The sequence below is a fragment of the Perca fluviatilis genome, chromosome 17 (assembly GCF_010015445.1).
Source record: "Perca fluviatilis chromosome 17, GENO_Pfluv_1.0, whole genome shotgun sequence".
In the NCBI taxonomy this organism is placed as follows: domain Eukaryota; kingdom Metazoa; phylum Chordata; class Actinopteri; order Perciformes; family Percidae; genus Perca; species Perca fluviatilis.
Genome location: NC_053128.1, coordinates 15008590 through 15034192, shown reverse-complemented (window position 1 = coordinate 15034192; position 25603 = coordinate 15008590). Strand labels below are relative to the sequence as shown.

The 25603-nt window shown below is 39.0% G+C and overlaps 1 protein-coding gene across 1 annotated transcript in view; it reads right to left on the bottom strand.

Annotated features, from left to right (window-relative positions):
* The window catches only part of LOC120544904 (matrix metalloproteinase-17-like), a 73444-nt gene that overhangs the window by 29375 nt on the left and 18466 nt on the right, over nucleotides 1-25603 (bottom strand). Inside the window, exons 2-3 of the mRNA XM_039778770.1 lie at nucleotides 14174-14306; nucleotides 13894-14029 (exon numbers count right to left, since the gene is read on the bottom strand). Coding sequence (XP_039634704.1) covers nucleotides 13894-14029; nucleotides 14174-14306 — 269 coding nt within the window. The remainder of the gene's footprint in view (nucleotides 1-13893; nucleotides 14030-14173; nucleotides 14307-25603) is intronic.

Genomic DNA, 25603 nt, shown 5'->3' with positions numbered 1-25603 from the left:
CAATGTTTATACTACCACAGGTGTTTAAGGTTATTCTGGTAGCACATCACGCTCAGATGCGCTCCAGGTCTTAGACAGCTGGATTTTATTGACAATTTTGACCTATTTTTCTTGCATCAAATGAGGCAAACATGTACCTTAGTCAAAAAAGGAGCAAAAACATGGATATTGATTAACATATTGATTGTCATAGACAGCCCTGAGGACTAGTTTAATACTAAAGGGCAAGATGTCCCACATATATCGACATCATTCTACATGTACAAACAGAAGTTCTTCCTCTCCGAGTCTGAAAGGAGAACATACTTGAAGACTGAAATAAAAAAGGACAAATTGGTGTAAGATAACCTCGGAAGAACACCAATTCTTGCATGTAGCTGCACCAAAACAAAAATGGCCATCTGTCAAACCATTTGTGTTTCTGATTCATGCTGCAATTTGTATGAAACATGCAATAAAATGGCAAATCTAGGTAAAATGGTGAATGGGAGTAATTTCCGGTGAGAAAAGAGGACTGTAAACTATGTAGAGAGAGTTGAACGTGAGTTCAGTTGAGCACTGACTTTTCAGAATCTGTGGATAAACCCACTTATAAATGAATTGTCTGTTATTCATGGTATAACACACTAGTTTTCTATTTGGCTGGTGTTTTAATCCATTCTTTAAAAAATAAATTACGGAGCACAGTTGAAGATTAATTAATCTTATTCATTAAGGAAAAATGACCAAAAAAAAGAGTGCTCTGATGCTAGAATCAGTGAATGTTTTTTCGCTGGGGGCATAACGGAAAAGGTTTGAGAAAATGAGTTTTAAAGTTATAACTCTTACGATTTTCATTAAATCGAAGGGTCCACAGGACACAATGCATGTCCTAAAATTGCATGAAGTAAGGTAACCAATCCCTGCTGTTGTATGGAAACTACTCACTGTGCAGCATGAAATCAGATCAGCGGTTGCTTATGGCATGATGGAAAAAGGCAGAATAATGACTGACTTTTTTTATTTAAACAATGTGAGTTTGTTTGCTGCACATATACACCCCGTGTTCTTCTGTTGTACTTCTGACAAAGTCGCTGTTTAAGGATTTCATTTTACTATAGGCTGACATCTTAAGGATTTTAACTTTAAACTCAAAATCACAGTGTTATAGCTTGCCAACATCTCCCCTTCATGGTGCCTATGCAAATCCCACTCCACAACAATAATACAACAAAAAACTCATTATGTTTGATCAATTTAGACAAGCGCTATAGGACATGTCAAACTCAAGACTCTGTGTCAATCATGATAAACATTTGGGTCACAAATAGGTTCAGAAGTTCTGTCACTACAAACAATCTTGTTAATAAAAAGCCCTTTGTCATTCCTATTCTTTCTTTTATTAAAGCTGGCATTTTGAGAGCCAAATTCCTGTCAAACAAATCACTTGTTTGACACTTGTTTCAATTCATACACAAATCTTTTATGATTAGGGACTTTTTCTGAGGGCTGGTGACTCATACCTCTGACTGAAGCCTCTCCCCCCACAGTTTTCTCTTGCTCTTTCGCCAGCCTAGCTTCTCTGGTCATGGTGTAGGTACACCAGCGGTTCAAAAGGGTTGTTTTATTCTTTCCAAGGTTCATTTATCTTTCCTGATTAATGCTGAGCTCTTTTATCAGGCATGGTTAAAAAAATGTATGCAATATAACCAATAACATAATTTTCAAGGGATACTGGGCTGCTTATTATTAACATTATCGTCTACTGGGCATTTCCCAGTATGATTCAGACTCATTTAATCTGTTAACGACGTGTATAAAGACCACCAAGTCTGAAGTGCGCTCAGCTTAGTGAAATAGGAAGACAGAAAGATTGTTTGCCCAGTACTCTGATCACTGGGACTGGCTCTGCAAAAATGTGCCCACCCTGACAGCTCATCACAGAGGTTTGAAAGTAAATGATTGCACTCCAAAAACAACTCACTTATGTATAAGCTGTAATTCAAGTGAACAAGTTGAGGCTGAATGGCTGCGTGTTTGTCAATGTGTATATTCCAAATGTGTGTGGATCGGATCAACCTTGGTTACCTTTAAACAACTTAAGATCATATGGTTAATCCTTTTATTAATTTCACCAACTATATTATTTCAGATGAGAAAAACTAAATTTGAGAAGGAACTGCCTGATGTAGGTAAGAAGAACATAATGAGGAGAGAGAAGGAAAGAGAGGCCGATACTGTAACATAAGGGAGAGTAAGAAAAAGAGGGAGTGAAAAGCAGACACAGTTGCTCTCCTATGGCAGAAATATTTCTGACAACTCCCCATGGCTTCATCTCCCACAATCCTAACTTTAGTCAGAATCAGAATGCCGAGTTCCTAAGTTTCAGCGTTTCTCCAGGCTACTACACTCAGAGGGATCAGTGATCACACAGACACATTTCCATCTCTGACAGAGTATGTGATGTCTCCTGTTCCTTACTTGCAAAAAAATGTACCTCATTACAAAAGCTCTTTAAAAATGGCTTATGTTACAGACTTGTAAGGCAGTACAGGGTGTGAGTATGAGAGAGAGAACGAGAGAGATTGCATTTAAATTCAGTGTTTAAAAAAATTAAACTTGGTAGAAGCCCTTTCCTCCATAGTTATATCCACTTAGGGACTGTTCATTTTTTATTTGAGAGGCTACCGGAGGAGTTTTGCTATCTTTAGTCAAAACAGACTTGACCCTCCCTTCGCCAGCAATAAATGTTTCTATGACCCTCCCCAATGTTTGGGAAAAAAAGGCATGACCCTCAATTTATTGATACCTTCTGTACTGGTTTACACTTGAACAATGACTACGTTTACAAGCTGTCAATTTTCGGGTTATGGTCGGGTTAAGGTCACTATTCGGGTTTCTGAAACATTCGGAATAACCCGTTTACATGCGTGAGCAGAGAGAGTTACTCCTGTATACATGGCATTTGTAATCAAATGGCAATATCCCGACGTAAACGGCGACGCACGGTTAGCGTCTGGACGTAGCCTACGGACAACCTTAAAGGCACAATAACTTTTCGGTCACCTTCTTATAAATCTCACTATCTCGGTACTTTCTGCCGTCAACAAAAGACATTATATTCATGGTTTTCACCACACTAATAAAGAAATTGGTTTCCTCCTCGCTCCAAAAGTGTCGGTGCTGTGCGCGTCTCGCCCCATGTTTACCTCTACTTCTTGTTTACTTCCGGTATACTGCGCGCAGGTTTTCTGCATTGACATATATATATATAACTATATTATTATAGTATATAATTATTATTATAACTATGTTTTCTGGCGCATACAAAGTATCCTCTACTCAAAAGACCAAGATTCCTGCCGAATAGAACATCGCGAGAACACAAATCAATGTTCCTTTTGATGGAGATATGCCGATACGCGTTTACATGACCAAAATGTCGGGTTAGAAAAGGGGTAACCCAGGTAGCATATTCGGGTTTTTAAAAACCGGAATATGAACATATTCGGATTTTTGCCGGTGTTTACATGGCCGTGCGTGACCGGGTTATTGCTAATATTCCAGTTTTGAACGGGTTATTGGCTGCATGTAAACGTAGTCATTGAGACCATTCAACAAAGCACACTGGGTAATAACCCATATTGACAGCTAGCCCGCCCAATCAAAAATTCAAAGTTAAGTGTGTTGGTGTGCAAAGCGCTGCAACAATCACAACAACTGGAAACATTATACATTGTTTGTCTGCTATTTCATTACTAAATTCACTTCTGAGACTTTTTTTATGCAAGAAATCAACTATGTAGAGCTCAAATATGGGCCGTTTTGCGAAAATTCATGGCTAATTGCAAATTTTGTCCGACTGTGTCGGAGTTCAGAAGCTCCACAGTCTGACATGACAGCCGGCGGGTGTCTGCCGGGGTCGCTGGCTTGCCGCCCGGCCTGTCCACCTTCACAGACCCGCTGTGAGCTGGCAGGAGCTCTATAGATAGGATTGGAGATGAGAAGTTTAACTGACACATAACCGCGATCAGTGCTCACACGCTACGCTTAGCACCAACTGCAATGTTTACTTTTAAATGAATGTAGGCTACTGGCGCATGTGGATGCTCAGTATTTTCCGTGGGTGCTCTAGGTCGAGGCAAAGTGAAACCTTTGAGCTAGTCAGCTTAATTATATTCCAGCTCCATGTCAGTGACGATACTTTGGCAACAGGTGGCACAGTTAGCTATATGGTTGCATTCTCAAAGAAAGCAACTCCAAACTCGTGTTGCTGTCATGTTGCGATTTTTGTTGGGTCAGACCCACCTGCTAGCAACAGGGGGCCGAGACTGAGAGCTACATGGAAAAGTATGCACCAAACAAGCCACTTTGAAATGTTGCTGTCCTTTACTGCCTTAGCTTTGATTGAGGTCCAATTGTAGTGTCTTTAGAGTTGTAATACACATTGTCAACTGTAATCAAAACCTAAATTAAATAACTTTTTCCAACAACACTGCAGAAAACGATATGGTATTTGCTTTTAAGCCCTGAGTGCTAGGGAAGTTTGTATGTAGGCTGAGAGATGAATCCCATGCAGGGCAGCAAACAGCCCAAATGCACTTACTGCTGGTTTATGCTCATTTATAACTGTGAGTGCTTCTTTCAAATGGATTAAAATGGCTGGACAGTGAGAGGACACTGCCATTGGAAGTAGAACTGTAAAACTATACAAGTAGGGAGGACAAAACTGGGATTTTGAAAGTGAAGGGGTGGAGGAGGCATGTCCCATGGGTCCCCAGTGAAAAATCAAACCTGTCGGCAGACAAGAACATTTATTGGTATTGGACGATTCTGCAAAAGCCTAGATCACGTTCAATGTTACTTTTTTAAACAATTCTTACTTTCTGCAATACCTGTGCATGGCAGCTATGATGGGGTTAAGGTTAGAGAAAGATTGTGGTTATGGAAAAATAAACTGTGGTTAAGGTATAAGTAGGATTTGGTAACTGAAACACTTTGTTACGGTTAAGAAACAAAATGAACATTAATTGCATATCTACATATATGCCCATCCACCATCCCAACCTCCAAACCCTTACTTTCTACCTCACTACATACAGTATAGGGAACACTACTTCTTGTGCTGACACTAACGATCAGATGTACGCTTTTGCGCACACTTCAGGCGTATTTGTTTTGAAACGTGCGCGTAAAAGCATGGCGAGGATTGTACAAACAGGCCACAAGCGCGTTTCCTCGCATATGCCTCTTGGTGAAATGGCAGCAGTAATCCGACCAAGACAAAGACATAGGCCAAGGATACGAGCTGAAAAGATTTTTGCCACAAGGATCACACTTTTTCAGTTGAGTGAACACAAAATCATTCAGCGTTACAGATTAAGCAGCCATGCAATACTACAGTTACTGGAAGAAATCAAAATGCCATCGAATCTCCGACTCAGCGTTCACATTCCATTCCAGCAGTTGTTAAACTCCTCGCTACATTACAAATATTGGCATCATTTCAAACAGTCATAGCATCAGCAGTGGGAATATCGCAGACTGCCCTCAGCCGTATCATAGCACCAGTACTTAACGCTTTGCTACAGCACACTAGTCAATACATATGTTTCCCCACCACTAATGCCGAAATAACACACATCAAGCAGGATTTCTTTGCCATCGGCCATTCAATTGCTCTTTTAAATGCGCGCAATTTACGGTATAGTGGGCGGAAAAAGGCATTGATTACCCGATGAACTGCAGGTAAGGTAAATACGACGTAAGATGATGTATCACAGCGTGCACTTTCTGCGGGTTGGCCATGGCGCTGATAACGCTACTTTCGCAAATGTACGTACATCTGGCCTTGAATGTTGGCATTGGATGTAAACTGTGAGGTCGTCCAATATGGATGTAATATGTATGGATACTGGGAAATTACGACCTTGCATTGATATGTCCATGAATCACACAAACCTGCACAATTTCCATGGCTGGAGACGTTTTTCGTACTCTACAATGGAGATATATTAATAAGCATGTTTGTATTTCCCATGAACTCAGCAGTACACTTTGCTGGATATTTTCCAGGTTTTGCAATTCCAAGGTTTTCAGTCCTGTTCGAATAGGGCTACATTCACTGTAGTTCAAACTGTATTTCAGGCAACAAAAGGTTCCTGATTTCAGCTTTCAATGCAATTTAACTCAAGGTTTCAGGTCACCACTTCACTTGAATGAAAGAAACAGAGTGTGGGGTTTGGGGGTGAGCAAGAAACAGGTCTGCAACCCATCTTGCTTCCTCTGCCACGGATTAGGAAAAAGTGATTTAACAGACTTTGAAATTAGTTGGACAGACAGACAGCTGATGAGGTGGACTTCACTTTCTCAACTTATTTAATTTCATGGCACAATTTCCACCGTCATTTGACAAATGAGTAAGGCTTACGTGTCGGTGAATGTGTGTGTGCCTGCGTGCATGCTACACGTGAATGAGCTTAAGCTGACATGGAAAGACACAAACAGTTGCATGCACGCACACACAATCTCCTATTAGATTTCACCTGTTTGACTTCTAATTTCTGTGTACTTCTTATAGGCCTTTCCACATGCAGAGTGATGATTCAGATGAAGAGAGGCAGAGGGGAAGGAAATGAGGGTTGTATGAAGGGAGAGAAAAGGATGAAGAAAACTCAATGCCTCTTTTGCTGTCCCCCGCCTTCAGCCTCTCAGCAGGCTCTTACCTCCTGTGGCTCTGCTGCTCCACAGAGACATGAGCTGACATCAAAAGTGATGCGAAAATATACATACACACAAATATTATTCACCTCCTGTGCTCCGCTACCCTCCGTAGACATAAGCTGATTACCCCGAAAATTGAAAGCTCATATGCAGACGGTGATTCATATGCTCATATGCATTTGTAGATGCACACATGTAGCGGCACAAACACTCAAACACACTCACAAACATGAAAATATTTTGCTGACAAAAACACAGACTCATGCTGCGTATACCAAGAACTCCTCACACTTTTCTTCACTTCTCACACGCACGCACGCACACACGCGCGCGCACACACACACACACACACACACACACACACACACACACACACACACACACACACACACACACACACACACACACACACACACACACACACACACACACACACACACACACACACACACACACACATTATGTAATTCAGGCTGAAGATGAAAGACATAAAATTAATAGGCTCTGCATGAGTCTACCATCTCTCCACAAATCATTCTCTCCCCTTTCCTTGTTATTTGACTATCATAGTCACCAACTCTGAGATGGCCATGGAATTCTGAAGAAAAATATAATGGGCCCATAATAAGATAACACTCAATAACAGTTATAGTTATTCTTAAGGTTCCACCAACCAATTTCACAGGTTGGTGGCCTCAAATGGCAGCAGAGAGATACATGCTGAGGACTTCAATATCCTAGTCAATTGTCAATAAACTCTTCTGGGTGGCAGAACTGCTTTGTGATAGAGACACAATGATGTATTTGTGATTGGCCAATAATAGAGGTGCCTCTCATATATACTGGTATGAGGGAAACTCAAGGTGCAAGCTAACCTGACTAATAGGATCTATTATTCATCATAGCTAATTCAAATCCAGTCCAGCAGTGATGTGATTACCTGAGTTTGTTCAAACTGCGTGTAAAGAAGGACATATTTTAGAGAATGAAATAATCTCAAATACTATATAACATGTCAGGCAATAAATACCAACAATTCCTGTTTCTTGTACGATTCCTGCGCCTGCTTTTTCTGTCATGAACAATGTAATTCCAAGTTTATTATCTATTCATGACAGATTGTGCACGTTTGTCTATCCTTCTTATTTTTCTATATCGTCGATTTCACCATTTCACATAATTTGGATGACAGTTTACGTTCTGATCCTTGCATGTTATGTCCATTTTGCACTAAAGCTTATAAAGAGAGTACTTTTAATTTGTCAAGTAGTTAATTCACACGAGTATACAAAAGAGGCTGTACCATGTGGTTATTTCATATAAACTATTTAAATATTAAATTACAAGAAAACATATACTATTACGTGATATATGTCGTTGAGAGCTATCGAGATATGAAATGACCCACATCAGAATGGAAGACCTTGGCCATATTGGCCAGCCCTATGATGAAATGCGTCTAAGACGAGTTAAAATATAGAAGAATGCATACATTTGGGGACGCTATTGTACCCTCTCAAAGTTATAAACAACAGTGGATAGTTGAATTTCTGTAAACGTTTTCAAGATCTCCACATGCATGCCAGAATGCCATATTATGTGGAAATCAAATTAATTCAGCTTGCTATTCTTAGTTTGGAAATGGTGAAGGAATGGGTCAAAGTGAATTACCTGATGAAGGCTCAACAAGACATACAGTATCAAAGTAGTTCATATACTGTAGGTGCCAAAGGAACAAGAGAATGAAAAAACATCTGTCATGCTGTGGTATGCCTGGCCATTACTGCTAGCAGCTTTATATTATTACTACTTATAGTCCCAGAGCTACTTCTAGGGCAATAACTACCTGTGCTTTGGATACAGCTGTGGCATTTCTTAACACTCACTAACAACTATGAGCTATGGCTATAATTAGTACTTTGATGGACCCCTGCTGCTGAGTTATGACCATGGCTACACCTAATATTCTCATTACCGACCGCCTTCAACTTTGAATATGGCTCTACTGTTTTTAAATAACCCTCACTGGGTTCGGAGTGCTTGGCTACACCATGCAGGTCTCACAAAACAATGGCTTTGAGCTTTAGGGTATGTTAATATAATAATAATAATAGTATACACTCCAAAAAATGTTAAGAGTATGATGCCACTGTGGACTTAGATCTATGACAGAGTTTCATGGTAATTAAGTGTGTGTTGATGTTCTTAAAGTGCTCATTCTTGTACTCCATTAATTGACTTCACTGAAATATGACAAGTCTATTTTTTCAATCCAGCATTTAGTCAGTAAAACCCACCCAATGTATCAGACTAAATAAATGCAGAAAGAAAAGATGCAATCTTTCTCTTCATGCTTCCTTCTTGTTTACTTTCTTTCCTCTTTGTTATCCTCATCCCCATCTTTTCTCTCCTCCATTCAGCGCGCTACACCTATCCGTTTGAGTTATCCGCCGGGCTGCTAATGACTGCCAGGCTGTCTGCTGTGATAATGGGCTAACAATATGAGATAATGAGCTAACAGTGGGCTGTTACACAACTGGGCCGTAACATACTTGGCCGTGCAGTGTGCTGTATGGGTGTGTGTGTAAGACAAAGAGAAAAAGAGGCAAGCAGAAGTTAAACTGGGGATTAAGGGCTCAACCCTGGCACATGACTCCCAGACATTATTACAAAAATAATTTACTTATGTTTCTATTGCAGAAAAACACATTGCTTGAATCCAAGTCCAAGTAAGCATAGACCCTTGTCTTTTTTCCCCTCCCCTCTTTAAAATAACCTACACCCACCACTTACTCCGCACATTTTCAGAACATAAATAGGATTGATGTGTGTGAACAAGTAGAGGAGAGTGTGAAGCGCCAGTCAGATATACATTGTCCATCGTGCCGAGCTGAGCTAAATCTAGAAGGAGTGGGTGAGTCTTTGCTTCTTATGTAAGTTAATAGGATAGTCTAAATCAACAGTCTATACATAATGGTGCAGGCCTTTGCTAGATCAAGGACTCATAACGAGTCACATTTTAAATGCTGCAAGAACTATAAGTCGCTTTCTGTAACTACCCAATACAAGTATTTACAGTAAATTCTTGAATACAACTATGGAGCAGTAAAGGACCTTGCCCTCTTACACCTGCACATGGTTGCACTTTACTACTTCTTGCAGAGCTTTATATTTATTTTATATTATATTTTATATAGTCAGAGCAGTGATGCAAATACAATTACTTTAACATTTTTTGTTAAGGTTAATAAAAAAAAATCTGCTTTGCTGTTGCCCACAGCCAGTCATACTGACTCTGTTTGTGAAACAAACCACATTTCATCCAAAACATTGTGGCCTGTGTACAGACTCAAAAGAAACATCCAGTGCAGAGCCGCGTGACAAGAGTAAGATCAGAACTCAACTTAACTAAGTTACTCTTGCAATGTTTGCAACCTGATTATGTTAACATGGTGACAGTTACCTTGTTACCTAATTTATGTCAACTTTGTATACCATTCACTGATCATACTCTCACTTATGAACAAATTTAAATGTTATAAAACCCCAGTAACATAAATCCTAATGAACTAATTTGGGATCTGGGACATGTAGTGCTTTTTATGTGTCCTCCTTTCCTTATTTTATCCTAACATCATGTTATCCTTTTAAAGGTCCCATGGCATGAAAAATTCACTTTATGAGGTTTTTCAACATTAATATGCGTTCCCACAGTCTGCCTATGGTCCCCCAGTTGCTAGAAATGGTGATAGGTATAAACCGAGCCCTGGGTATCCTGCTCTGCCTTTGAGAAAATGAAAGCTCAGATGGGCGAATCTGGAATCCGCTCCTTATGAGGTCATAAGGAGCAAGGTTACCTCCCCTTTCTCTGCTTTGCCCGCCCAGAGAATTTGGCCCACCCATGAGAGAGAGACATCATGGCTTAAATTAAAGCTACAGACACAGAAATGGCACATCCTAAGGAAAGCTCATTGTGGGACTGGCTCTAGTGGCTGTAATTCTGCACCAAGGCTGAATTTCGGGAAAGAGACTTCAGATACAGTATTAGGGGACCACTAGGGTCTATATAAAAGTATCCAAAGAGCACCATGTCATAGGACCTTTAAGTAAATGTTTTAACTTTTTAAAAAACAACTTTTTCTGACTTAAAAGAAAAATTAACTCCATACATTTGATTAATAAAACATCAATAAACCATTTTATGTATATAGATGCCTTTCCCAGCTGTGCAATGAAACAATTAAAATGAATGTATTAATGCTATATGCTGCGTTGCAGCTATATAAATAGTTGTACCTTTCTTTATTCCGACTGATGTGGTGGATAAGAATACTAACATTTAAAGGAACACGGCGACTTATTGGGAATTTAACTTATTCACCGTAACCCCCAGAGTTAGACAAGTCGATACATACCCTTCTCATCTCCTTGCGTGCTGTAAAGCTGTCTGACGGCTCCAGCAGCATCAGCCCATCACAGAACAGGCAGGCGAATGGTTCCAGTAATCCTACTGCTCCGAATAAGTGACAAAATAACGCCAACATGTTCCTATTTACATGTTGTGATTTGTAGAGTCACAGCGTGTACAAAAAAACAACGTAACATGAGAAACAGCTATCTTCTAACCATAAACAAACCGGGAACTATATTCTCAGGCGGAAGAATATAGTACTTGGGCGGAGTGATATGCTTGCAGCAAGCCTGTCTGAGAATATAGTTCCTGGTTTGTTTACGGTTAGAAGACGGCTGTGTCTCATGTTACGTTGTTTTGTACACGCCTGTGAAACTACACATGCTCAACGTTCAAACAGGACTATGTTGGCGTTATTTTGTCACTGAGTCACCCGAACTAGTAGGCTAGTTGGAACCAGTTACCTGCAGGATCTGTGCTGGGCTAAGCTAATGCTGGAGCCGTCAGACAGCGTTACAGCACGCACGGAGATGAGAAGGGTATGTATCGACTTGTCTTACTCTGGGGGTTACGGTGAATAAGCTAAATTCCCAATAAGTCGGCGTGTTCCTTTAATATGGCTGTCAGATTGCATCTGGCTCATTAGCTGTTTTGCACATTATCTTTATTCTGTCAGCCCTGTTCACCCATATAATCTAATAAAGCAGAAATACCATGAAATATTAGATGATAAAAATAATTTTCCAACCCAAGCTGTGAGGGAAATCACTATGCAAGTGCTCCAACATCAGTTGAAAAAGACGGCAGCAGAAAGCACGACAAGAGTATTACAGTGGCGGCCAATCTATGCAGAATATCAATGCTTTTGTTGTGGCGCTTTACTGAAAATCTGCAACATATGGAAATCTCTCTGGATCTGAAGCCAGCACATAGTCCACAACTGTTCCAGAACACTGTTTGACAAATCTGAGTGCTGTGAAGACAAAGGTGCTTCACTGGACTGAAGACAAACCTGTCTTATTTCAGAGTGGAGTGAGCTGACGGGAGCATGGTGTATGATTGGCAGCAGTACAAAGAAGACAAAGAAAGTTAAAGCCCACCAGGACGGAGGCGATGCATAGGCTCGTGTGTGTATGCAATATATACTGTATGTATGTGTGTTGGCTCTTCTGATTTCTAAAATGATGGACATATTCATATTCTACAAACCAGCTTATGGCAGCTCATTGTTGAATCAGTCCTGATAGCTTTTGTGAATCAGCCGGACCAACCATGTTTAATTGGCTCCCCCTCTGCTGTCTAACGCTATGTGCTGTGGTTTCTCAGGTGGTCACAAATCCATTTTATTCTATCATGGAAAAAACTACAAAACAGCTCTCTCTAAAACAAATTCTTTCCTTTGGGGAGTCATACATATGACTTTCTTCTTTCACCACCTGTAGGTTTGAAAGGTGGCTCTAAAAAGTTGGCATCATGCTCTTTGTGAAGGCTTTTGTCAGCTCAGATTAACAGCAGTTGAAATTGATTCAAACAGTGAGCCAGAGTCATGGCAAAAAGCCCTTTTAAACAGTTTTTCTAATCCACAGTAACCTGCAAAACGCACTTGTGCAGCATTAACCACTTATATGTTGTAGATGTTTCATGTTTAGAGTGTTTCAAACAATACTCTCTTTTCCAATAGATTACTAAATGCATTGCTTCTGCCTGCTTCTGAGCTTTTGAGAAATGTGCAGGTGATGATGTGACAAGGTAGTAGAGCAATTAGCTGCATTGTGTAGAGGCTAGAAGGTTATGAACATACTGTAGGATTAACACCAGAGAATTGATTATGTTGCTGACACACACACACACACACACACACACGCACGCACACACACACGCACGCAAGCACGCATGAAAAGGGACCTTTGGTTTTTGACACAGCATTCTCTGCCAGAAGATATACTCTATATATAATTAATTTAAATCAATCTTAATGTTGTGTTAATGTTCATATGACTGTTTATTGTGTTATTTGATTTAAAAACAAACATTTACATTACATTTTCAGTGGAATATTCCTTTAATAACAATAGAACTGCATGGACTTAGACTGGATCTAATTAATGTATATATAAATCTTTTCAGGAACTTCCTATACCTTGTTGCAATAATAAGGGAATTTTGGCGAATAGCAATTTTTAATCACTTAAAACAACATTCTATTTATTAGTTTAATGAGGCATCCGAGTCTTTGTACATCCTCTGAGAGGACAGACGTGTTTGTTGTTTATTAAAGGTCTCTTTAATCAGCTTGCCACTTTCACAAAATGCTTTTCCTATGAGGCAGAATTGATCTGGAGAGCAAAAGATTTCCGGCTTGAGGAAGAGTCCTCTGATATAATTTCTCAAAGGATGCAGAGTTTGAGGAGGGGCTGTGGGATTTCTGATTTATTGCTGACTGCTGTACTGGACTGAATCTGTACAGAACTGCATTAGGTTCAGATAAACAGATCGGATATGAAACAAATAAATTATCCTCAAACACAAATAATACTAAACAAACTCAAGTGGATGATTTTCCTTTACATAATCAACTTTGGAGTAGGACTACCCAAATAATATAACCATGATCTATTTTCAATGGACATGTATTTTCACCTTATCCTTCCATTATAGATATCAGTGGTAAATAGTGTAACCTCCTGCCTATTATTCAGCCCATTTTTTTATCTGTAAAATACTGTAATATAGTGATATCAACATAGTGTCTACTAGACCTTATATTTCATATTTCCTACCTCCAGGACAGATGCCTCTTATTCCATTTGTTCTGAGGAGTCGGGCTTCGTTTCCTGCGGCCCACTGTCATCTCTGCCTCAGACACATCTGGCAGAGAACATCTGGGTGTTGTCATTAGGCCCAGTGTGGCTTGGTCTAAAGAGGAGAGGAGGCTAAAGTTGGATAGTTTTCTTGATTGGATTGCATTATATCATTCACTCCTCTTTATATTTTTTTCCTCCATCCAGCCAAAGTACCAACCGTCCCACATGATTCCCCCAGACAAACATAGCCACATACCTAAGACTCCGGTCTCCTTCAGCCCTCCGTACTTCTGCATGGCTTTGATGGCCTTGGTCAGGGCCTCCTTGGTCTGAAGCTGACCAGTCACTGGGTCAGGGGGCGGGAGGTAGCCAAACTTACTCAGCCAGTCCTGGAAGGGAAACCACAGACACAGAGTTCAAGAGTCATCCCAGGCATTCCAAGATCTCCAAGTATCCCAAAGCTGCTGAGAAGGTCTGATACTGGTCCATTCAGTTCCTGAGGTGTTATTTAACAGTCTGTCATGTGTACCTGTTGCTGACAGTAAAGACAGGAAACAGAGCAAGATGGACGACATGCAATGCGTTGCGATTACATGTTATGCATTTTAGACTTGAGGCCATGAGGAAGCCCACATCTGTAGTCGTTCTTTTTATACCTCATGCTCTTGCTCTTTTTGTCTTTCTCCTTTGTTGTTATGCTAAGAGCTACATATGGGAATGGACATTGTAAGTCTCTATTTGCAAGACATGTAGTGTTGCTGATGGAGCTGAACAGTTTCATCAACAACACAGACAATCAAGGGCAAGATACAGACATTATTAAAATTTATTTAATTAGAATTTTATACAAATGGCATACACCAAATATGTTTTTCATGTGTATGGCATCATATCAAAGAATAGTATGGCTCAGTAGTTTCACAATATATACAGTGCCTTGCAAAAGTATTCGGCCCCCTTGAACGTTTCGACCTTTTGCCACATTTCAGGCCTCAAACATAAAGATATAAAACTGTAATTTTTTGTGAAGAATCAACAACAAGTGGGTCCCAATTATGAAGTGGAACGAAATTCATTGGCTATTTCAAACTTTTTTAACAAATAAAAAACTGAAAAAGTGGGCGTGCAAAATTATTCAGCCCCTTTACTTTCAGTGCAGCAAACTCTCTCTCAGAAGTTCAGTGAGGATCTCTGAATGATCCAATGTTGACCTAAATGACTAATGATGATAAATAGAATCCAGCTGTGTGTAATCAAGTCTCCGTATAAATGCACCTGCTCTGTGATAGTCTCAGAGGTCCGTGTAAAGCGCGCAGAGAGCATCATGAAGAACAAGGAACACACCAGGCAGGTCCGAGATACTGTTGTGGAGAAGTTTAAAGCCGGATTGGATACAAAAAGATTTCCCAAGCTTTAAACATCCCAAGGAGCACTGTGCAAGCGATAATATTGAAATGGAAGGAGTATCAGACCACTACACATATCTACGACCCGGCCGGTCCCTCTAAACTTTCAGCTCATACAATGAGAAGACTGATCAGAGATGCAGCCAAGAGGCCCATGATCACTCTGGATGAACTGCAGAGATCTACAGCTGAGGTGGGAGACTCTGTCCATAGGACAACAATCAGTCGTATACTGCACAAATCTGGCCTTTATGGAAGAGTGGCAAGAAGAAAGCCATTTCTTAAAGATATCCATAAAAAGTGTTGTTTAAAGTTTGCCAAAAGCCACCTGGGAGACACACCAAACATGTGGAAGAAGGTGCTGTGGTCAGATGAAACCAAAAACCGAACTTTTTGGCAACAATGCAAAACGTTATGTTTGGCGTAAAAGCAACACAGCTCATCACCCTGAACACACCATCCCCACTGTCAAACATGGTGGTGGCAGCATCATGGTTTGGGCCTGCTTTTCTTCAGCAGGGACAGGGAAGATGGTTAAAATTGATGGGAAGATGGATGGAGCCAAATACAGGACCATTCTGGAAGAAAACCTGATGGAGTCTGCAAAAGACTTGAGACTGGGATGGAGATTTGTCTTCCAACAAGACAATGATCCAAAACATAAAGCAAAATCTACAATGGAATGGTTCACAAATAAACATATCCAGGTGTTAGAATGGCCAAGTCAAAGTCCAGACCTGAATCCAATCTAGAATCTGTGGAAAGAACTGAAAACTGCTGTTCACAAACGCTCTCCATCCAACCTCACTGAGCTCGAGCTGTTTTGCAAGGAGGAATGGGCAAAAATGTCAGTCTCTCGATGTGCAAAACTGATAGAGACATACCCCAAGCGACGTACAGCTGTAATCGCAGCAAAAGGTGGCGCTACAAAGTATTAACTTAAGGGGGCTGAATAATTTTGCACGCCCAATATTTCAGTTTTTTATTTGTTTAAAAGGTTTGAAATATCCAATAAATTTCGTTCCACTTCATGATTGTGTCCCACTTGTTGTTGATTCTTCACAAAAAATTACAGTTTTATATCTTTATGTTTGAGGCCTGAAATGTGACAAAAGGTCGAAAAGTTCAAGGGGGCCGAATACTTTCGCAAGGCACTGTATATATATATATATATATGTACACATACATGTATTTGTAAGATCTGACTGATAGATGAATGCTCTTCTCTCTCTTGCCTTGTATCCAGTAAGATTTTTCTTATGTTTCTCTTCCCCTCATCTGTCTCCACCCAACTAAAGCCGCCTCCTCCTTCCTCATGAATTGGCAGCCAATAAGGTGGTGACGCAGAGCGATAGCAAGACATCCCTTCTGTATTGACAACGCAAAAAACCCATTAACCGAATGATTTAGCTCCAGTGAAGCTCTCTGTTGGCTGATATTTGCCTCCTCATCCTTGGCTTTGCCATCCCTGCAGAGGCTTGGGAAAAGTTTGCAGGGGCATTTAATTGACCCTTAGTACCATCGGGCAGGATGGGAAAAAAACGATTTTCTTAAAGAGTTTCAAACTGTGTTGCCTGGGTCGAGTGGGAGAGGTCAAAGAATTTAAAAGAAAGCAGGGAAGTTAAATTGATTCTATCAACAAAGAACATAAATGATGACAAGGTTTTCCAAAGGTTAGCCAGTGAAGATTTCCATTTCAGTAGTAACATTGTATTCACCAACATTACTAAAGAAGTCAGATAGGGCAAGAAACATGGGGCAGTCAGATAATTGCATAGGTTTCAAATCAATCCCAACTTATTTTGAAGAATAATGGTAATGGTTGTTATACAAATGAGTTGTTGCAACATCCATCACAGTTAACAGACTGTCTCTGTTTCCCAAATCCATACTGCACATTAATTCTAAGCAGGTTTGAATATATAGTGTTGGAAAAGTAATCAAATTAAGTATTCTCCAACCAGACAGTATGTTGACAAAATATGATTGATTTTGAGTGTGCGGTTGATGGACACTTCCTTCACAACGCCACAATACAGCAATACAAAGAACATGGAGGAGCTGCTCTGTAGCTAAACAATAACTGAGTGGTTGTGATAGAGCTCCAGAGAACCAAAAAAATAAGTATTATATCTTAAGAAAACATTTTGCTGTTTTATTTTCTAAAGTTGCAGTCTAACATTGCACATTGTATCATTTCCTGTTAGTATAAAATGGTAAAGTACATCACCCTGCTAACCTGTGCCCTATCAGGGTGGATTGTACACTGGCCAATTCTAGTTTCTGCAGTTCTATTATGTATTCCATCCTGCCTGCACAATGGAGTCCTAGTTGTGTTGCTTGTGTAGGGAGGCCTCTGTGGATGAGTAATGTTAGCATAATAAGCACATGTGGGTATAGCATGCTAACCTGCTAACATACAGTATCTGGCCATTTCAGTATGGATACTGTGGTCATTTACATTGTGAATAAAAAAATGTACTCAATTCATATATTAATACATCCCATTCCAATGCAATTATTGTGCAACTGTGCACAAAATGTTTGTTGCATGAGCTCCCATTCACATTATTACCTGCTGGTCATGGGTCCAAACTGCCAAACAGGAAGTGAAAGCATCCAATGGGCTTTATAGTAGAGGGAACTCAGACTGTACCATTTTTCTTTGGTATACAAACTGCTAAAATAGAATACTATAGTATGATGATCAGTATGTAATACAATATTGTCAGATAAATTTGGGACATGCCATGTGACTTCAGTTCCTGGTTCAACTTAGACCTACCGTACTTGCCGTAATTGTGTTTGTGTGAGTGTGTAACAAGGGATTATAACATTCATTTTGGGTGTGCTCAGTTTAGGTTTTACCTCGAAATGAAATGGTCTAGATAGACGTTTGGCTTGTTTACAAGGTGTCTGACTGCTTATGTTTCTTGCCCCATCAGACTTTGTTGAAGCCATATCGCCGCAATCATGGATCTTAATGATTACTTGGGTGAGAATGATGCTATATAACAGATAACAAAATATGGTTGTGTCTGTGACAATCAGACCCAAGTTTCCAGAAAGTGCAAATTTAACAAAGTTCTTAGATCTCTCTGCCCTGTCTACACAACCGCAACTCCCTGTTTTCACTCTCATAAACTCGCTAGACAAACTTTTTTGTGGAACCAGCAACTAATTTATACCCTGACATCATAACTTTTAAAAGACTGCACACAAGTATTCTAAGTTCAAACTGAAAAAATTAAATAAAACACAATAAACTTAAGCTTATAAACTTTAGCAACAATTCACTCTCACAGACAATAGACAGTGACAGCTCAAAGATACGATTCCGATTGTAAGAAGAACGTGAATGATATACATGCATCTCAAATTTAATAAACCAAACAATACTTTTCTCCTACGGTCTTCACCCTTAAAATAAAAAGAGAAATAAATGAGTGCAGAGTGGCAGAAAAACACAAAATCTAGTTTGTACAACATGCATCCTCTCCAAGTCTCTGATTAACAATAAGAGGTCAAACACAGATGGCTGAAACTTCTTTTATCACTCATTAAGATACACACACACACACACACACACACACACACACACACACACACACACACACACACACATATATATATATATACAAAATGCACAATGCACAAAAATTATGTGTATCACGTACTGCCTCCCAAATGAGGACCCTTTTTTAAAGCCTTTGATGCTATGGTTTGACTCAACAATTGCAGCAATGTCGTGAATGCTGTGTTATGATCTGCATAAAATAACAAGTGTGGCCTTTTTTACTTTCTTGTGCCAGAGTTCTAAAGCAGAACTAAAAGAACATGGCACGGTGGTAAAGTTCAACCACCGCTTCAAGCTCTTTCTTTATGATAATTTATTCAGGAAGCTAAGAGTAAGTTGAAGAAACATAGAGGAGAGCAGACAAATAAAAGTTTCCTGTCCTTAAAATAATCAAGACTTTAAGGTAATCTACCATAGAGAAAACCATCTCTATAAATGTGATGTCTTCCTTGTTTTGAGTCACCCATTTTTAAATCTAGCTTTTAGGTTGGTGGACAAATGCACCATAATAATAAAGAAATCAGTTGAGCAAAGAAACCTTATTGATGACACAGATTAATGCACATTAAAGTGCAGAACAAACTTGAACCATGCCTTTCAGTTTGTAATTCAAATCTAACCGATTTTGGAACAACTTATGACTTGATAAGCAGCAATATGACCGCCTTATAACCACTTTCTGCAAGTAAAGGAGAGCTCAGTTCAGTGCTGGGATTTGCCTATAATCAGCAAGCTCAGAAAATAATCAAAGAGATCAAAATACAGTGATCTAAAGTCTTAAATGTCTTAAATGAAAGGCTTTAAAACACTATGGCTGCACATAAAATAAGTTATTTGGCATCCATTTCTAAAGAAAGTAATACATATAGAAAGATTTGTAAAACTAACATACATTAAAAACTTGTAGAATTAAAGAGATGGATTGCAAAATGATCAATAAACGCTACATGAAGTTTTGGGTTTAATAAGCACATTATCCCAACTTTAAATCCTCTCTTACAATCTGGTCAAATATAAAATATAAATGCATTATCCAATCACCACCCATCGTTTGTACAGTCTGTCCTTCCTGCATAGAAATAAACAGAGTAAACAAACTACATTTTCTCCTCTCTCTCTCTCTCTCTCTCTCTCTCTCTCTCTGTGTTTTCTTTCTGCAGTGAAGTCAGAGCACTGGCTCAGCTGCAGTCCAGCTGCCCTGAAGCTGGTATTCAATGACTTCAGCAGGGCAAATTCTTTCTGATGTGGGGGCTTGACCCTGTGTCCCAACTCAGGCCCAGGGGGTCCTTACCACTTAGCCTACTTGCTGCTCAAATGACCTGTGCAGTCTTGGTGTATTAACATTCAGTTTTGATTGGCGTGGTCAAGCAATAACAAATTAAAATAATGAAAAATGTTCCAGTAGAATTAAGTGGAACTTGGGCTTATCTCCAATCATTTATCAAAAATTACTATGTGTCAGATTAAAGACAATGTTGCTAAGACATGATCTAGGTGGGAGGTGGAGCACGGGGTGGGGCTGAGCACTGGACAGGGTTAATTCTTCTTCCACTTGCACCCGACTCAGTTTAATACAACTGAAGGTGGCTCACAGAGTGCACCTAAGCAAAGCGAGACTGGCCGAAATATACCTAGATTCCGAATCGAATTGTGACTGCTGTAGTAGTTACAACCTCATCTCTCTCACATGTTTTGGTCCTGTCCAAGGCTTGCGTCTTTTTTGGTCTTCAATATTCAATGTGCTTTCAACAGTCATGAATACTAGAGTGCAGCCCTGTCCATTGCTGGCCATTTTTGGAGTGCCGACTGAGCCTCTCCCTATTAATTCAAGTAAGACTGACATAGTTGCTTTTGCCACACTTTTAGCGAGACGGCGAATACTCCTGGCTTGAAAATCGTCAACACCCACCCCCTTTCTCCTCCTGGCTAAAAGACATGAGCTCATTTCTAAACCTAGAGAATATCTAGTTAGCTCTCAGAGGGGTAAGTAACTGATTCCTAAAAAAGTGGCAGCCTTTTATTTCGTACTTTTAACAGTCTAGCTGTTCTCCCTCCTGAATAAGTTGGCTTATTGACAAAGTCCAGTATTGCTGTGTGTGTGTGTGTGTGTTAACTCTACAACGACCGTGGAATATATCCTGAGCCTGACCTAGATCATTGCTTAATTCTTGCTCTTATTTTTGTACTTTATTTTATTTTGACATTTATTTACTTTTTTCAGTTGTTTAGTATTGCTATTCTTGCCAAATATGTTTTTGCTTAATTTTTGTCTTTTATCTACTTATTTTTTACTATTTGTGTACTCATGGGGTGAGTTGTTGGGCATTTGGCAAGGGTGTGGTTGGATCGGTGGGAATATGGGGAGGGAATCTTTTTTAAATATGGTGATTTGTACAGACTTTAAACTTGTACCAATGTTGTTGCACCATTAAAAATTATACATATACATATATATACATATATATACACATATATATATATATATACACATATATATATATATACACATATATACACATATACATACATACATACACATATACATACATACATACACATATATATATATATACATACACATATATATATATATATATATATATATATATATATACATACACATATATATATATATATATATATATATATATATATATAACATATATATACATACATACATATATATATATATATATATATATATATATATATATATATATATATATATATATATATATATATATATATATATATATATATATATATATATATATATATATATATATAGGGGAACTGCTGAGAGGAAGTCACATGCCATTTTGGCTGACGACTGAATCCGACACAGCGATACTATAGGTGGAAGAATCAAAATATCCATGCACTCACTGTGTCTGCTGATGTGTTACAGTTATATCTGATGTTCCAAATGTAAAGGTGGGTTCACCCAATATTGTCCCTACATAAAGTATCACTGTAAATACCTTTTAAAAATGCTTTTACAGTTATTTTAACCAAACTTTCATTTGCAAGTAATATTTTATATTATGTCACAAATTCTACTCTACTCTTTTACAGTCATGTTTGTGAAAAATGTCATTAGTCCCTCCAGTGCTCTGCAAAATGACCCGAATACCCGTGTTTTCTTTCCTCTTTTAGACGTATCATTTGAATACTGGCAGCTGTGCAGCATTTAATCAATCTGAGCAACACTTTTCATCACTGTCAATAAACTGACATTTATCATTCGCTGTATACTTCGTGGGAGACAGGGAAGCGCTGATGCACTTCACTGTGGTACAATTAGACAGCCTCCTAAATCAAACTTGCCTGTTGATGTACCACCAACTGCAACAACAGTCAATTTTCCTCAGCATAACCCTGGCAGATTCAGCTCTCTGTCTCATTGCATCCTTTCTAACAAATCTGTTGATAACCCTCTTTCCCATTGTTCTGGACACCTCTAATCCCTTGGTTGAGCGACAAAAATGGTCAGCTGTCAGAGATTTAACTCTTCATCCTGAGGTAGCTATCCCTTCTTTGATATCTGTGGTTGTATAAAGCAATGTTGGAAATAAGTAAGCAGGGGCCTATTTCATCAAATGTTCAACATCATTTTGTCCCCTGTTAACTTAGACATGGTTCACTAGAACAAATGCAAAACTTGTGAGCCATGTATGAGTGAGAGCCCAGTACAGCTCACAACTCTATCTGCAATTTCCATGCAACAATAACATTGGAAACGTGACATTGACACTATTTGGGATCAATGCTTGCAAGACAACTTTTTGGCAAGTTTGGCAGGAATGTGTATTGAGTAACCTGCATGTGTCTTCATATGCATCCTCATGTGCATACGAGAACACAAAAAAACAGGGAGTGCAGTCTTAAAAACATTGCTCCTTAGTACTACTAGTGGTCAAAAACTCCACATGGTACTGTTAATTAAAATATGGTTTGAAGCCCAAAAAGCCCATGATAGTTGAACTATCAACTAATACACCTTTCAAACACTTTTTGTCAAATTAACTAACTACACAAGACATAGACAAACATAATACACATAAAGACAGGAATAAATCCCTCCCTTTTCCCTTCCTGGGTTACAAGAAAATGGTTTTACTGCAATGTCTACAGTATATGCATATACATACATATATCTGCACCTACATATAAATATGTACATATATAAATACATACTGTACATATCCAGGCATTTCATTTACTTAGTATGTACTGCCTTGGCTGGATGTTGCCTCTTGTCCTGAATAAATAATGTCAAACCATAAAAGTAACCAATCACTTTGAGATAACATGGGAGGGTTCTTCCATTGAAATTCAGTCAATTTTTTTTTTCCTGCTGTCAGACCTGTGAGGCAGCTTTCAAATGTGTTGCAGTTGATATGAAGACAATTTTTGTTTTGTTTTTCCAGGCTTGCCACAAAATTAAATAACTCCAAAATGAAAGACAAACGTTAACAAATGTTCAAAAATCAGTTTGAAGGCCGGGTGTAACACTTTGTGTATACATTGCATATTGTGATATTACATTCTATTCATATTGCACACACCAATCTCTTCCAGTGATTTGTGACACTAAATTATTTTTGAAACAATGTGTGGAGAGACATTCTTTACTACAGCATACAATACTTCAAGACAAAACTCTACAAACCGATGTTGCAAATGTGGGTATAAAGCATAAAGATAGTTGATCACATATTTTTACTCTCCCAGTACTCATTACCACACAATTGTGTACTGGCCCAAGAGCTCATTCATACACATTGCACAAGCACATATTCAAATCTTTTATTTATATTCACAATAAAACAATAATTCAAAGAGGACATAGCACATGCTAACACACATTTTGATTTTCACTTTCTCACAAATGCACACATAATTGAGCTGTTGAGTGTATACGGTTTGACTTACTCCCAGTCTGGGCTGCAGTATCTGGAAGTGAAGGATAATTTATCTCTGTAATCCTGATCCCTGGTTCCTGTAATACTTTAATATAGTATTACAGTATGGTCTGAAATAGAAAAGAAGCTACAAATACATACAAATATTGTGAGTGTAAGAAGACGGCTAGAAAGAGAGTATAGGCCCTACAAATAGTCCTTAAAGAGCTTGTTAGCGATGGGAGGCAACGTTGTCTGACAAACAACATTATCCAGATTTCCCCTAATTAAATAATATTTCAAATTAATTGTATCTCAATAGCAATTTGTAGCTGTGGATACAGCAGAGTGAGTGAACTGCTCACCGCCTTTCAGCAACAAAGCTGCTAGTCCAAGCCAAGGATGAAATAGATTTGAGGTAGAAAGCCAAGCTTCATGCGTGTGAGACAGTGATTAATGTGGCCGCAGATTTGAAGCGTTGCTGAATTGCAGATGCATCAGTGTAGCGTTTGAAACAAGAGGGATGAGACGGAGAGGCAGTGTGTGAGTTTGAGGAAGGTTTGCTTCCAGGTGTGTTGTTTATAAAGACATTTTATAAACATTTTTATATTTTAATTTGTCTTTATTCCCATTTTACATCCCCCACCAAAGCCAGCTGTAAAGAATCTTAACACTTAATCACATTAAGTTAAAAGTCCAACTGAAATCACATTTAGTCATCCCTTTTTGCAGTCAAAAATATTGTCTATGTGTTTTTAAAGGTATGATTTTTTTGTTATTAAAGGTCCAGTGTGTAACGTGTTTAGCTGTAACGTGTTGCTGTGTTGCCCGTTCACAAACTTGTCCTTTTTCATGAATATTTACCACCACCATCAATTCCAAGAATTCCTTTTGGCTTGAAATTTTACATTTGCATTCACATGAACTGGGAGAGACGCTCCATAGTCATGCGCCATCTTGAAATGCGTTAGCCAGTAAGGGACATACAGGACATACTGCTCCGCCTTTGCGTTTTCGCTGTCAGATGATAAACTCACAGGTGCTGCTGATGCTGCTAATGGGTATCGTAGCTTCCCGGCCCTGGCAAGTTTGAAGAAGGAAACAGAGGACCACACGTATTCAAAATCCAAATTTCAGGCAGTCTTCTTCGCCCAGAAAAAGAAAAAGGATATTGAAAAGAGCAAGAGACTGGCTTTTTGAAGCATGAAGGCTACCATAGCTGTAATACGTACTTTGAACTGCGTGGTGCGAGAGAGTTGATTGTGATATACTATGATCTCAACGCTAGATGGGAGAAATTCCTACACATTGAACCTTTAAAAAGGAAGAATAAAAGGTCTTTGGGGAAATATCGGAAATGGTCCTCTTCGTCTCAGCCGGCTGGAACGGCGTATCAATATCTATGTTCGATTGATTAGCTTTGGTACAGAATGCTCGCAGGGGAACAAGAGAAAAAGTAAACAAATAATACTAAATTACAAGCAATAGTGCAACAGTGGGTTGTTAGCAATGGTATTGAACAGTATGGAGCACAAGTGATAATTTTAAATATGTTTACATGCTTTTTAATATAGCTGAGCAGCTAATAAGCTATCTAGCCTGCAAACGGACGTTAGCAGTGCACGTTTACCAACAGAAAAGTAGACGCTGAAGAAGAAATGTAGCCATTTTTCTCTCAGGCAGGTGTTTTAGTGTGCACAGTGATCTTTATGAAAAGAACCTGGTAATGCCTGTGTGGATGCAAGTGTAAAATGTACAAGGCATTTTCACACTTGCACCAGCTCCTGCAAATATTCAGC